The following is a 16,051-nucleotide window of genomic DNA, read 5'->3' as shown; positions in this document are numbered from 1 at the left end:
ATGGTCTCCAGTCAGGTTCATATTCAGTGTGTTTTTAACGTACTTTATCTCTCGGAACAATGTCCCCACACTCCTTGATGAGCCGTTTCCAAACGCTTTCCTTTTTTTTTTGTCCTGGTTTCTGCTTCCCAGGTAGCAGCCAGACTTCTTTGTAAGTGAGAAACACTGCTGGGAATATAACGAGCTGAAAATGTTTCAGTTTTCCTCACAGTGTCTTTTCACAGTCTTGGAAAGTCCTTTTTGAAAACCTAATGCAATCAATGATCTTCAGGAGTCATCGAATTAGTTTTTAATCTCCTAGAGCTTTAGTGAACAAACGTAGAAAGTCATAAGTAGTCCATTTGTCATGTTCGGAACACGCAAAACAGGACAAGCAGATGAAAAGTTTTCATTAGGATCAGTCTTTTTAAAAAATCTTTAGCCACATTTGACAGACAGAAGACAAATCTTTGCTTTGTTTTTATCTCAGACACACAGACTCTGATCCCAGTTCTCACTTCTTTCTTTTTCTCCCCTCCTTCTTTCTTTCTTCCTCTCTTTCTCTCTCTCTCTGTTGCAGTTTAACTTTGTCGGCAAGCTCCTTGGGCCACGCGGGAACTCGTTAAAGAGACTACAAGAGGACACCCTCACAAAGATGTCGATTCTCGGAAAAGGATCCATGAGAGACAAAGAGAAGGTAACCCTGAAGTGTGGTATTTCATTTTTGCTTTGACTCTTTCACCTGTACATTTCATTTCGTGCTCTGTTACCCACTTTTACCAAGGTTTGAAGGTGAGATGACTTTATGCTGTTAACTTGCTTTCCCTCAAGAGGTCTTTTTTTCTCCTTTCCAGTAAGATATAAGCTTTCCAGCACAGCTTTTTTTGGGTATATCATGCTTGTCTTCACCCTTGAAATTATACAGTAAAACATCAAGTTATGAATTCTAAAAGGTTAGATTTTGTCCTTTTCTCTGTAAAGAAATGCTCTTTGGGAAAAGACGACTGCTCATAAACCGTATGAACAATCATAGCATAATTTAAGGTTAGGTATGACATTTCTGTAAAGAGAGAGCCAATACTGATGTTTCTCAATAATATCCAACTCCAAACTTTAAATATGTTCAAAATATACCTTAAATACTCTTTATCCCACTGCACACGGACTTCACAAAGTGGAGCACATCAACAGGGCGTGATGTTCTACAAAAATGTCTAATAAACTGAAATATACAAGATAAGAAACGGTTTGACAGCAGCAAAGCAATTACCAAGTATTCACATCTGAACTGCTGAATTGGAAAATATAATTAGTTCAGAAATAAAACATCAAATTCAAGTCTGTTTCTCCAGACTCTCTCTCAAAAATATTGAGCTTATCAAAAGAACTCTCTCTAACTTACTTAGTCGGTAAATTTTTTTTAAATGAAGTCAAGTCCGGTTTATTTCTATATTAAATTTCAGCAGCAAGTGCTTTACATCATAAAAAGATGTTACCAATTATTAAACAAGCAAATAACATTACACTTTGTCAAATGTCATCATCAAAATCATCAAGCAAATACACATTAAATATGTTGACAAATTTTCCACTTTCTACTAATCGAAGAGTTTTAGCCTTGATTTAAAGCAACTCAGTGTTTCAGCTGTCTTACAGTTTTCTGGAAGTTTGTTCCAGATTTGTGGTACTTAGAAGCTGAATGCTGCTTCTGTGTGTTTGGTTCTGATTCTGGGTATGTAGAGTAAACTTACAGCAACAACAGCTAAAATGTCAACCAATCAACTCGTAGCAACTGTTACAAGTCAACTTTAATATTTTCTTAATTTGCAATTCTTAATGAGAAATTGGTCTCAAGTAAATTTTAGGTCAGTATCTTTTAAATTCTGACACAGAGCATAGTGAAAATGAGCCTAATTAAGTTCAAATTAGATACTACGAAAACTTTAATAAACTTCCCCCTTAATCTTCCTTATCTCTCAAGTCTGGGTTGTCTTTCATTTTCCCTCCGTAACTTGAAAGGAGCTGTTCTCAACGCGTCCTCCTCTCATCTCCACGTCGCCGGTCACCTCGGCGCCTCAGATTTTGCTTGATTGACGGCTCTCAGGATCCATCGGCTGCATGTTAAGAGTTTTGCCAAAAAACTGTTCCAGCTTAAAAACAACATTTCAAAAGTTTATGGAAATGAGAAGGATCCCGGGGATCACCAAACGCACTCGAGATCCTTCAAAGCCAAGCGCTCCATCACAGAGCAAAGCGCACGCAGTCAGCTCGGATACACAAAAACAACACATTACCTTGACTGATGTTTTTTTGTTGTTGTTGTTTTTATGTGAATTCAGACTGGGGAAGATCTTCTTTAGCACCGAGACGATAGATATTAGCCTGAAATTTCAAACCCAAACCAGCTGAGTGACTTCCATCATCTGCCATCATGTCGGCACATGAAGGAAAGATACAAACGGCGCCAACAGCGGATCTTTAGCTGCAAAATTGATTGCTCTTCAAACGATCTAACTGGGAATAAATCGACTTCCCTTTGCTTGTCGGCGTCTCCCCTCAATACCCGACGTTCTGTCAGGAGTGATTTGCCATCATACAGCGCATTCATTCTGATTATGCCTATCAATAGTCTGATAGCAGATGAGATGTGTGACGATGGTACATGGGCCCTTCTTTTTCGAGCTTTGCTTCTGCAAGATTTACGGCCGTCGTCAGCCACCCTCCCTCTGTGCAGTCGCCGTTTTTTTGGGTGGGGGGAAGCTGAGTGATGCCTCTGCTTTATGTTCGGCTGGTTTACACGCCGTCTGTTTTGCAGCGTCGCAGCGTGTGCCCTTGTAGTTTTCAGCTCATACCACTTCCAGCTGAGGTTAGGAAACTGGGCCACTGCAGAGCAAAGGAAGCACTCAAAGGCTTTTTTAGATGCAAGGCCGTCTGAAAGTGCAGAAAACCTAAGCAAGACTGTTGCTTTGTGAGCTTCTCCTGACTTAAATACTTTAATTATGAATTCTTAGAGTCTACCACTTTTCTGGGTTGTTATTGACTGGTTGAAAAGAGCTAAATGACAGTTTTCACCCTGTGAATCCCATTAGGAGGAAATATAATTGCAGTCTGACTCCTTAAAGGCACAGCACTGTATTGTTCTGCACATTCCCTTTTGAGCTCTTACATGCCAGAGACAATTGCTCGATATAATTGCGCAAATATTTACCGCTGAGAGACCTTGTTGGTGCGGTGGCACGCCGAGGTCTAACGGCTCGTAGATGCGGTCTCCCCGCCGCGTTATGGCGGCTCAATAGTCCTGCCACTTCCAGAGCAGGGTGATATAACGGCTCTCTTGTTAGAAACATGATTAACTCGTCCGTTTCCCCTTCCTCGGGAGCTGTGCTCCCTCTTTAATTTCTCCCGGAAAGATAAAACAACTTAATTTCTTTGTTTCATTTTCAGCAAGTCCTGTGTCTGGTTTAATTTGCAAGGTGTTTCTTTTGGAGAATTACCTCCTGCGTTTGGTAGAAGTGTCCCAGAAATCAGAGGGAGTCGTGCTGTGCGCCGTATGGTGTCAAATAAAAACTGAATTAGTTTATTATTTGACAACTCATGGGATTCTCCAGGTTAGAGTCATATGCAACAGGAAGACAGTTTCTTTGTTTTTTCTTTAGCAGAAATCTTGAATAAACACATACCACATGTAGTAGTAGTTTTTTAGACTGTTGTCAGTTCTACTTTTCAGACATTAACACAACAAGCTGAGGATTTTAAAATGACTTTAAAGGAATGACATGATGAACATATTTAACCTGTACCGTAGAAATTCTTAGTAACTTAACTTGATTTCAGACAAGCTATTAACTATACTATTACGAACACTGAACAGATATCTCATTGTTGTATGACATCATGTCACCGTGACACGTCTAAGCCCTGGGTGTGTTAGCCTTCAGACTTGTAATGGGAACTCATTACTGGTCCAAGCAAGTTAAAAGACTCACACTCGCATCATCCACTACATCAGGGGTGACTAGAGTGAGGCTGGATTTTTGTGGCCCTGACTGCAATTTGAGAATGAATGAAACAAATCCCCCAGCACCAGTATTTGATGCAAATGGAAACTTTATTTTATTTAAAGGCAAAATTATCACCGGAAACTTGGTCGTAGTAGGTGCAACAAACATTTACACACCTTTGTATCTCTTTTTAAGTTCATTGTAAATATTTTTTTTTACCTATTCACACCACAAAAACATAAAATCTTACCAAGTATTTTTGCCTAGTTTCTTGTGCAAATATCTCATTACACTGTAAATAAGACAATAACAAACTTACAAGTAACTTTTCTGTCAGGTATAGGAGCTTGTTTTGAGTCAGTAACTCTTGAATATTGATAAAAAATCTAGTTCCACTTGCAGACTATTTCACTTCTAACATGGGTAAAAAAAACTTTTTAGTGAAATTATCTGCAAGCGAAACACTTACTTTTTCATCAGTATTAAGGAATCACTGACTTAAACAAACTCTTACATCTTGCTGGAAAGTGACCTGTAGGTTTGTTTTCGTCTTACTTAAAGATATTTGCACTAGAAACTAGACAAAATACTTGGTAAGATTTTTTATTTGCAGTGCAGTGAGCTTTACTCAGAAACAGACCTTGATAAACTTTTAATTTATTTATTGAACTTGGCTTAATTTAGCCTTTTCAATGAAAGGTGCTGACCCAAATCCCATTTTAATTGCTGAAAATAAACACTTTTTTTTTTTTTCAAACAAAGGAAATTGGATGTCTGTCTTTTAATAAGAAAAATGTGGAAACCATTTTAACGTTTTAGGTCTGGCATAATTTGAATGAATTTGTTAAATTAAAAATTCACATGATTTGTTTATTGTAATTATGTATTTTCAACTCAGATTAAATTTTTCCATCTAAATCTGCATGTTTGGTTAACTTTTCTTTGATGTGATCACAAATCACTGGAGTCAAATATAAATGGCGCAGGCAGCATCTTATAAGTTGATGTTTTTTTTTTCTTTTCCTAGTAAATTAAATGTCGGATTTGAAGCTCTGAGTTACTTTGCTTAGGTTTGATGTGATTTTACGCTACAATTGAAGCTGAATTAAATTTGTAGACTTTAAAGCTGCTACCAGGTCTGTTGTGATTGAGAAAGACAATCAGTCGTCATATAAATGATTGCAGCTGAACATATCCGTCATTTGTCTGTTATTTCTTTTGCCATCGGTGCAAAATTACTTCTTCACGCCTGTCAAAGTTTCTCATCTGCATTTCTATTCGATAGATTTAAGAAAAGGTGAACTAGGTATTGGGCAGGGTGAATTACTGGAGGTAATGTCACATCTGTATTTTCAGTCCAACTTTTAGGTCCAGTGCAACGAAACAAATGCATGTTTTAATGCTTTGTTCTTTCACATATATTCCCCTCTGACCTGCGGCTAATTGTACAAACCAGAAATGTGTGTGGAGACTTTTTGTAACAAACCCATGTGGCTCTACGCTCTTGTTGGATCAGTTATAGCTGAAATCACTCTAACAAAAAGAATGCAGATGAAAAAGAGCACTTTAAAGTTTTCAAAGAAAGTCTGACAACATGGTGGCACAGCTGCACACTTCAAACTGGAGCCTATGAAAAGATCTGATGAGGGCAGTTTTGATTGATCTGGTTTTGAAGACTTTTAAATCTCCTCACAGTTTATTTTTTTGGTATTATTTTCATTTTTGTCATGTTACAGTTATAATAAATGTTCTTTTTTTACTGTAATTACATAAAAGACTGGTTCAACACAGTGCTTAATTGGAAGTCCTAGGAAAAGCAGGTTTTATGTCTTGCCATAGAGTCTGGATTTTGACCTGGACTGTGTTTGATGCCAACTCATTCCAGGCTAGGTGGAAAAAACCTTTATGCTTGGCACTATAGGTGTTAAGGCACATGCAATAAGAAGGCGAGAAACGTCACAGCTTTTACTATGCTTGATTATGGTCCCCAACGATCCCCTGTATTTACAGTTTTTTGGTCTTAAATTTTATTCAATTTAAGACCGAAAAGGTCTTAAAAAGTCTTCAATTTGACTTGCAATTACTCTGCTTTAAATGTTTTCATCAAACACATTTCAGTGGAGCTCGGGATGTGTGTAGAGTCAATAACTTCTTCCCAGTTTCCTGATAAAAGCGTTCCAGAAGTGGTCAGAACGGGGCTTATACTGTGCTGTGGTGTGTTAATTTTCTGCCACACTTTGTGTTTAACCTGACGGTTGAATTTGATTTTAGTCTTACCTGACCAGAGCACAATATCCTATTTGTTTGCCATGTCAACGACATGAAGCTTTGCAAGCTGCATATCACCTGTGGCTGGTCTATCTTCACTAGTAAACAGACAGGTTGCAAGGACATCCAATTAATGCCTTAGCACCAAGATAAAGAACCACTGATGTTGTACCAACCTTCCAGACCACTCAGATCTACTGGTTCTGGTTCTGCTCAGCATCCCCAGAACCAAACATGGAGAAGGAGCATTCAGCTTCTATGCACCACAAATCTGGAACAAACTTTCAGAAAAACCGCTGAAACACTGAGTTCCTTCATATCAAGGCTGAAAACCCACCTGCTTAGAGTTATCATTTATTCATAACTGGAGCATTTATCAATATATTTGATGTGTAGCTGCTTGATGATTTTGATGATAGGATTTGACAAAATGTAATGTTCACTGATTTATTGTTTCATAATTGGTTTTTGTGTTATGTGTTTATGACTTAAAGTATTTTGAACTGATTTCAACTTGAACTTGATTTGACTTGGCAAACTTTACCAGGACCAAAAAAAAAAAAAAACAGAAAAGAAATTGTATGTATTCTATGCACTTGATCTTGAATAACGTGGCTCAGTACAGTAGGTCTGCAGTAGAACCATCGTCTATCACGGATATGGTAATAAAAATATCCATCATTAAATTCCAGTTAAATCCTTAAAGCGTAACATGATTCATTTCCTCAAAGCTCTGGCTACAGGAGCTCTGCAGTGCATCCAGAGCGCTCTAGTGCCCCGTTTCCAGGGTGAACAGCTTTTCATAAGCAGATTTACAGGAAAAAAAGTAAGCAGAAGGAAGATGCTGCCAGTAGATAAGAAAAATAGACAGCTGTAATCCCTTCCCATAGGCTGCTTAGCTCTGGACACTAGATGATGGATCACTCTTATCAGAACCGAGAGAGTCCTCAGCATGTATGAAATCTTCTTACAGAATAACATGTAAATAATATTGGCACATTTTGTTTCATCCCCATTATTCCACTTTGCTGATCACTGATCCACACATTCAGACAATATCAACGAAGCATTGGGTGAAATAAAAAGCCGTTAAATTCCTCAATTGTCCTCATATGTATATTTTCTAGTTGAAAGAACTTGATAAAGATTGCTTTTCCTATATTTGTTCATGCAAATGCAGCACAGATTACATAAAAAAACATAAAAGGGAAGAGAGGAGACAGATTTCTGAGCAGTTGTCTCTTTCCAGCACCGCGCTCACACTCCCCATTCCACACCGACATGCACGGCTACAGCGCAGAGGAGCCCTGCATTCGTAAAAGCACTGATTTATGGGGGGAATTAACATATCATTAACATACCACTGGCTCTCTGAAAAGAAGGTTATTTATAATTAGGTGACATCAGAGATACGGGTTAGAATGCTGGTGGATGGGAGGGAGGGGGAAGGGGTCTTTGCTGCCACCGGAAAGACCCCAGAGAAGATTCGTTCCCTGTTTTTGTTAAAATTGAAAAACTGGGACAGCAAACCTGTTTCATTTGTGTAATGTAGGGCTTTTTGCTGTCCTATTTCTCACCATCAACAACATAACAAAGGACTGCATCTGGTGAGCATGAGTGACCTGTGGAGACCCACCGTGTTGCAGCCTAAATTCATCTCAAAGGATCAAGTCTGGATTTATTTGTGTTTTTTTTTTAGCCACACAAAATGACTTATTTACTTAATTTTACTTATTTTTTAAATTACATATATATTGCCTTATAATAAAACACAAATAAATTCTGCAGTACCTTGAGGGAGTACCGTTTGAAGTTTAACACTGTAAAAACACAAAATCTTACTAAGTATTTTTGGTCTGGTTTCTAGTGCAAATATGTTAATACACCTGAAATGAGACAAGACTAATTAACAAGTAACTTTTCAGCAATATATAAGAGCTTGTTTTAAGTGAATATTTCCTTAATATTGATCTTAAAAAGTACTAGTTCCACTGCAGATCATTTCACTTATAAGACTTAGGTGAAATGATTTGCCTGTGGTGTTTTTTCATTAATATTACAGAATTATTTACTTAAAACAAGCTCCTTTATTTTGCTCAAATGCTACTTGTAAATTAGTTTTGTCTTATTTAAAGTGTACTAAGATGTTTGCACTAGAAACCAGTCTAAAAATACTTGGTAAGATTTTAAGTTTTTGCAGTGACATTTTATCATGTTGCCACAAGAAATCAAACATTTTGCTTATTGGGGTTTTATTGTAATAGAGCAACACAAAGCAGTGGATTATTTTAAAATAGAAGGAAAATGAAAGGTTTCTAAAGGCGGCACAAATAAGTGTGTTTTGCACTTGTATTGAGTGAATACTTTGTAGAGCCACCTTTTACTGCAGACACAGATACAAGGCTTTTTGGATATGAGTCATAGTTTGAGAATTACATTTTTGTTCATGATATTTTCCAAAGCTCAATCAGATTTTATCTTCATCAAATCTTTTGCCAGAGACTTTATTTTCAGCTTCCGTATGTTTAGAGTTGTCTACATTTAACTCAGTCCATAAACTTTGAGCAGCGTTCCTGGGGGATGAACACTTGTCACACGTTGCATGTCACACTGTAAATAAACAAATATAGCCAGATTTCTATCTAATGTTGAAAACTATTTAAGGATTTTCTATCACTTTATAATTATACACTAATGGTTGTTATCTACCATACAAAATTCTAAAACATGCAGTATTTGTAGTAGTTATATGATGAAATCTATAAAAGACCCGAGATTACATCTGGAAGTCACTGTAAATAATGTAACCCTGTCTAACTTTAATTTAGGGCTCAATAAGCTACTTTTGACTGTTTTCAGCCAAACTCCTGTGAGACCGCATTCGTTCAAACTGTCTCAGGAAACAAAACAAAGAAGCGACAGCTCTTTCTTTTCCACGTTAAGGATTTTTTTTTAATGACTACCCTCTTAAGACACTGATTTTTGGGGGGTGAGAATCAATATTGTAGCCTAGTATATTTAAATCAGTGCATTCCTTTTCTCACAGAGCGACTTAATTTATTTTAATGAAGTTCGAGCGATTTCAAAGACAGATGGACTGAAATGCGGCAAACAGAGTAGATATCTTGGTGAAGGGTATGCAAGCATGTACTTTACCTCCTCACCACGATCCGTTGTGAGGTGAGGAGGCTTTGTGACGACGACAAGCAATCAGTTAAACATGACAGATGCAATTGAAAAGCTGTTAAGGTCTGCCTGTTTGCAGAAGTTTGCCACAACACACATCAGTATTTTTGCTGTCGCTCATGTAACTGCAACACATCAAGCCTCATTAGAGAAAACTGACCGTAGATCCTTTTTTATTATTAAATATTTCCGTGTGGCACTTTTTACATACTGTTTGTAAGTCCAAGAATTTGCTCCATTAAATCCTTTTTTAACATTACTTTTTACACTAAATAATGTCACGTTCCATCAGGAAGAAGAGCTACGGCAGAGCGGCGAGGCCAAATATCACCATCTGAACGAAGACTTACATGTCCTCATCGAGGTATTCGCCCCGCCAGCTGAGGCCTATGCCAGGATGGGCCACGCTCTAGAAGAGATCAAGAAGTTTCTCATTCCAGTATGTTCTCGTCACTATATCTAAAACACACACTTCTGTTTTAATTTTTCCTCTTCTCAACAATCTTATACCTAACTTCTTCCAATTAACTAATTTGCAGTTGATTGATTTGAATGATTTCTTTCAGTTAGTCCTTGTGTGTATATGTTATTGTTTTTATTCATGATGGGGACCAACCCCTGAGAGTGCATAACAGGGACCTCTCATAAAAATGGGGACAAAATGCCAGTCCTGATGTTTTCATAGTGACTTTTAAGTTTGGGTGTAACAAAATCTCACAGTACAAGATTTTATGATATTATGTGTCATCATATCTCTTGTTGAGGTGAAATCTGCCTCATGAAGAGCTGTCTAGTAGCTGTCAGCAAGTGACTTTGTCTTTTCAAATAAGGTTAAGCTGTTATTATGATTCCCTAGTAAATCCTTTGTCCCTATACAATGTGTCTATGTTTGAGCCTCTTGTTTAAAGTAAAACAGGAAGTAGTTCTTCAGCTGAATTGTTATGTTGACTAAAATCATCCTCTGTTCTGGCTAGATTACAATTCTCTGTCCACCACTTTTAATTGGTGTATCTGCATTTTGGTTACATGGAAGGAAAAAAACGATTGAATATTAATGGCTTGTAAACGCTGGCAGAGCACTAACGCCGAGTGATGGTCATTTTGTTCCTTTGCCATTTTGGTTTATTCATACCTAACTTCTTCCAGTACCAAGTGAACACCGTGGGGCATTTCACAGCTGTTGCTACTATTGGTTTTATAGTTATGTAATATTATTTATTCATGTTCTTCTGTAACAAAATAGGTTTTCATAGCTGCAATAAGTATCCCTGAACGAAAGAGCTATTTTGGTTTGGTTCTGGGCCATAACGATGTTTTTCGTCACAGTCAACTGACCCAAATATGGATCAAAGGCAAATGAATACAAATAGGCCATAATACATTCAGTTAAGTGATTTTTGTCCTTTCTATGATAAATTAATTCCGTAATTCATAAAAACCCTTGACCTACAAAGAAGAATTAGTACATGGATACAAAATGGTTCAACATGGCTGTAGAAAAGGACAAGATGGTAGTGAGTAGTAAATTGGCGTATAAAAAGATGATGGGGCACACTGACTTGGAACCACAGAGACTGGTGTGTCAATTCTCACAGTGCAAAGTTATTTTCCTGATGTATTAACACATTTATGAAATCAAGTTTTATAATATTTTTGTTTTGTTCATTAATCATTATTTGTTACCTGGTTGCCTTTGCCCTTTATTCCAGTCTATCTTTTGTCATTTTTGCCTCGTTATTGTTGTCATGGCCTGTCCTAATTGCTGCTTGCGTGGTTGTTAAGAAGTTAATTCTGCAGCAAAATGGATGAATATTACATTCCCCCACTTTTGGGTAGAGCAATTCTGCAACAAATACTGTAAAGTTAGGGACACACACACACATACACTAGGAGACTGCATTGATTTCCTTTCATTTAAGTTGCTTAATTTATGCCTATCCCTACAAGTTCCTTTACCCCAAGTCATTGGGGTATCAGTATCAGTTTATTGCTAACTCTAACCTAATCTTAAACTTAACTGAGCTCTTATACTCAACTCAAAAATGGGGACCGCATTGAAAGAGTACTTTGTCCCCGATAAGACATATTCATATTTAGAAGGTGTGTAAATTTATCAGAAAATGTCCTAAATACACAACATACGTACACACACGCACTGCAAAATATTTTATCATCTTTGGAACTTGCTACCTATGCCAAATGAATGCTAAGTAATCTTACCTGCATATAATTACATCAAATTCAAATCCGAAACACGCAAACTGTGTGCAGTTAAGGTTTGATCACCTTAACTGCACAGTTTGAAATTTCAAACCTGCAATCAAAATTTTTATTTATTTATACTTTTAAAAACATTGATTCAGACAGGCATGAGAACATGAAGATATGACCTAAGCGAACTTTCCATAGGCTGGATGTATTGTCACATTCCTAATTTTATGGTTTCAAGATCAGCTTATTGATTGATGATCATTAGGCATTCACTTAGTAAATTAGCCAAGTTAGCATAGGGAGCTAATAAACATGCTGTGTCACTTGAGGATTGCCATGAAGACAGAGAATTGTCATCAGGAAAGATTGACAGTAGAGTGCAGATGTAAGACTCGGAGAGCAGGAGGGAACCTCTTTTCCTGGGACAACCTCTCTTTGTCAGCCACCTCAGAATGGAACTTATTTACTCTTCCTCTATTTATTATTGATGATGTCTCTCATGCTCAGAGCTATAATAATTGGCATACCTTCATTTATTATCCTGCAGACCCCACCGACGACCTGTCCTCTGTTGCTACTTGTCTCTGTCCCCCCAAAAAACCCATCTATTGAAAAATGACAACTGTATTTTGTGATTAAAGACCTCTTTTAATGATAATTAATGTGTTCTAGTTTAGAGGGGCAAAACAACAGTGTGAAAAGATGAAGCTAAATGGGGTCCTAAGGTTTTATCAGCAGGAGATCTGAATGTTTTGCTGCTTCAGGAACAGCAGTCACGGCAGTACTGTAAAGTACATTAATTAGATATTCCCAGAGCTGTAGCCCTGGAGATAAAGGACGTAATTTAATACAGTGTAATTGAAAGCGAGTCTGTTGCCGTCACTGTGTGTGTGCGTGATTATGTGTGGCTCTCTTGTGTGTGCAGGACTACAATGATGAGATCAGACAAGCCCAGCTGCAGGAGCTCACATACCTGAACGGCGGCTCTGAGGATGCCAAGGTGCCATCGGTCAGGGGCAAGTCGGCAGCCCGTGGCAGGGGGACACCTGTTCCAGGGCCTCCAAGGTAACCTGTTCCAAATGTGCATCTGGATGCATGTTCTCCTGGCTTCTGCTGGGAAATGTGTTTTATTTACAATTAAGGAGCTACTGGGAAACACAAGTTGATGTGCTGAGCTTTATGCGAATGGATAATAGAACCACAGTTACATCCTTTGTTCTTCACAAAAATGTAAACACAATATAAAGTATCTGAAATGATCTGTACATATATTCTTTCATAAGTTGTGTATGAATCTATTATGCTGTAAATCTGAACATATATTAAATCATTTGATTGAATAATTTTTCACTTCCTGAGGACAGAAGCAGGAAAGCCATTAAAAGGTGAATCGGAAAGTGGAGTATTAATGGATGCCACACTTTTTTGATTATTTACTAAATGTTGTGAAAAAATACAAAATATTTTCCTCCCACTTTGTACTTATGTGTTACTTGCATTGTTGTGCCACAAGAAATCCCACTAAACTTACGTCATTGGAAGTGTAAATACATTTGCTGGGCACTAAAAGGCAATGTTGTACAAATGTTTTTCTGTTTTATTTGGATGTAAAATAAGTGCCAGACTTAGAAATAATCAAGATTATGAATTTTTTTTACAGAAATGTATAAATCCTGGATTTAAGCACATTTCTGTATCCTCACTCCCATACTTAAGTTCTAGCTGCACTAAATTTCTGGAATTGTTGCAATTGTTTGGTTATATTTCTTTTACCTAGGGCAGTAATAAAAGCAAAGGTACGGCTGTCATCCAGCCTTCCCTTGCATAAAATTTCCAAAATTTTACTCACAGATTTTTTTTCCCCAATTACATCTGATTTTGTTTATTTCTACAAAGGCACATTTACTTGTGTGTTTGGAGGGGGAAACGTTTCTTGAATAAGAGACAGTAAAAGTTTATATGTTAACTGCGGTCCTAATACTTACAGCATATATATATATATATATATATATATATATATATATATATATATATATATATATATTTACGTATATATTTTCAAGTCAAGTTTGAAAATGCAGTGGAATAGAACTACCTTTACTGCACAAATGAAATCCACTACAATCCAATCAATTTTCTTTAGAAGATGCCAATTTGTCAGTAGAGCCCTTAGTATTTCTCCATTCTCTCATGTTCCTTTTTCATGATGTTTCCAATATTGGCAACAATGTCCAGCTGGACATATATACATGTATATATTATAAATTACAAGAGAATGAGGAATGTTTATGCTCTCATATAGACAGTGTTGGGTTGTGAGTCTGTGATTCCCATAAACTGTTTTTGTGCTACAATTCATGTCTGAACATATCAATATTCATCAGTCTGACAGACAACACATTTAGTCTTTGTTTCACAAATTCATATGCATCATGTGGAGTCCCATCGTGAAAATACGCTCAAAATTCTTGTGTAAAATAATTATTCTGTCCATCTACGTTTCTGTTTTTCTGACATTTGACTTGCTGTGTTTCTGTGAATATGAAATAATTTGATCTCTGCAAGTTCATAATGGATATTTTAAAAATGACTCCATGATCCCTATACCAAGCCATCAATAATGCCAGTCTAAATTGAGAAAGAAGTGTCTTTAATTGAAAAAACCGGCTAAAAAAACATTGAGACAAAGGGTTGTCTGCAGTGTTGTATAGTAACGAAGTAAAAATACTTCACTACTTTACTTAAGTATATTTTGGAGTACTTCATACTTTCCTCGAGTATGAAAATTTTTGATGACTTTCACTTTTACTTCACTATATTTCCGAACTTAATTGCGTACTTTTACTCCGATACATTTTCAATGTGTGGTTTAGTTACTCGTTACAAAAAAGCGCGAGAGAGAAACGCAAGTGTTTTGACCCCACCTACTGATTAGCAAGTAGGCTACCGAACAAAGTCCGTAGCCTGGGCTTGTTCATCACCTCCAATAGGATACACCTGTTTCGCTTCTCCCATTGTTGGGGAAATCAGAAATCCTTACAGCGGGTGGGAGGGAGGGACGAACAGAGAAGGGTGCTGCCCGCACTGACGCGGCTCAGGGATTACGTGACACGCAGCGCCGTGCCCTATAATGCACTGTAAGCTATGTAATGTGTTTGAGGCAGTTGACCAAAATCCCGGACAATTTTTAAATTCCCCCCGGACATCTTTTTAGGTCTGAAAAGTAGGACATGTCCGGGAAAAAGAGGACGTCTGGTCACCCTAGTTCAATGGGGGACAGAAGCCATAGCGATAGCAATTTAGACTAAATTTAACGAATATAGGAAAGGCATGCAAGTTCAAAACCACAAACCATTAACATGTGCTACTCTTTAAAACTGGAACAATTTATTAGCAGGTTTCATTTTGCCTGCACTTGGTTGGGTACATTATTTTAAGTTTATTTGACAAGTTTACCAAAATATAAGAAATGTCATTCAAACTTGCCTTGTTTTACTTTTTACTTGTACTTTTCATTACATTACTTGAGTACATCCATTTTTACAGTAATTTCCATACTTAAGTACAAGAAGTTTCAGATACTTTAAGACTTTTACTCAAGTAACATTTCAGTCAGTGACTTCGACTTTTACCAAAGTCGTATTTTGGAGAGGTACTTGTACTTTTACTTGACTCTGAGATTTCAGTACTTTATACAACACTGGTTGTCTGTTTAGAGCAATGTCGGAAGCAGTTTCACATATATCACAATAATGAATGACATCAAACAGCTTTCTCTGAAAGGCAGAAAGATGAGCAGTGTTGTTTTAGACTGTGCTGACTGGGTGCAGATTTCAGCAGGATTCACAAAGAGGATGTAGGTGGCACAGATGATTGGCACGCATCAAAACAAAAACTCTGCTGCAAACATTTAAAACTGGACTGTGACGCTTTCGCATTGGTGCCACTTCATTAAATTTATTATTTAATAAATTCAGGCAATGAGTTCTGTTCTGAACAAACCCTGAACATATGGTTTTACATAAAAGTGAGAGTGAAAGCAAATTTCCTTAACAAGCTGTACGGGACCCTGAGATTATTAATTTTGGGTCCCTGCTGTGGTCAGCTGTTGAACACGCTACATCTAAGATATCTGCTGCTGATGATCTACTTTCAGTTGCTACACTAAAGAAAAATAAGAGAAGAGGCATTTATTAATGAGCTTACAGCAGAACTAGCCTACAAATACTTTTATTATCAAACTATTTCATAAGGCTGTTGCATTGACTTTCATGCAAATCACATTAATGACAAAAAATGATCAAATAATTGAACTTGGTCTCTGCTCATATCCAATATGTGTGCATAAACTTTAAAATATGGCAGTTGTATTAAAGTAAAACAATTAAAATGTTTTCCTCAAGTAA

At 37.1% G+C, this 16,051-nt stretch overlaps 1 protein-coding gene across 1 annotated transcript in view; it reads left to right on the top strand.

Annotated features, from left to right (window-relative positions):
• The window catches only part of khdrbs3 (KH domain containing, RNA binding, signal transduction associated 3), a 74,352-nt gene continuing 58,301 nt past the window's right edge, over positions 1-16,051 (top strand). Inside the window, exons 1-4 of the mRNA XM_032581507.1 lie at positions 1-15; positions 560-676; positions 9,727-9,873; positions 12,571-12,710. Of these exons, the coding sequence (XP_032437398.1) occupies positions 1-15; positions 560-676; positions 9,727-9,873; positions 12,571-12,710 (419 nt within the window). The remainder of the gene's footprint in view (positions 16-559; positions 677-9,726; positions 9,874-12,570; positions 12,711-16,051) is intronic.

Source organism: Xiphophorus hellerii, chromosome 13, assembly GCF_003331165.1.
Source record: "Xiphophorus hellerii strain 12219 chromosome 13, Xiphophorus_hellerii-4.1, whole genome shotgun sequence".
NCBI lineage: Eukaryota > Metazoa > Chordata > Actinopteri > Cyprinodontiformes > Poeciliidae > Xiphophorus > Xiphophorus hellerii.
The sequence above is the reverse complement of the archived record's forward strand: the minus strand, read 5'-3'. Positions and strand labels throughout refer to the sequence as shown.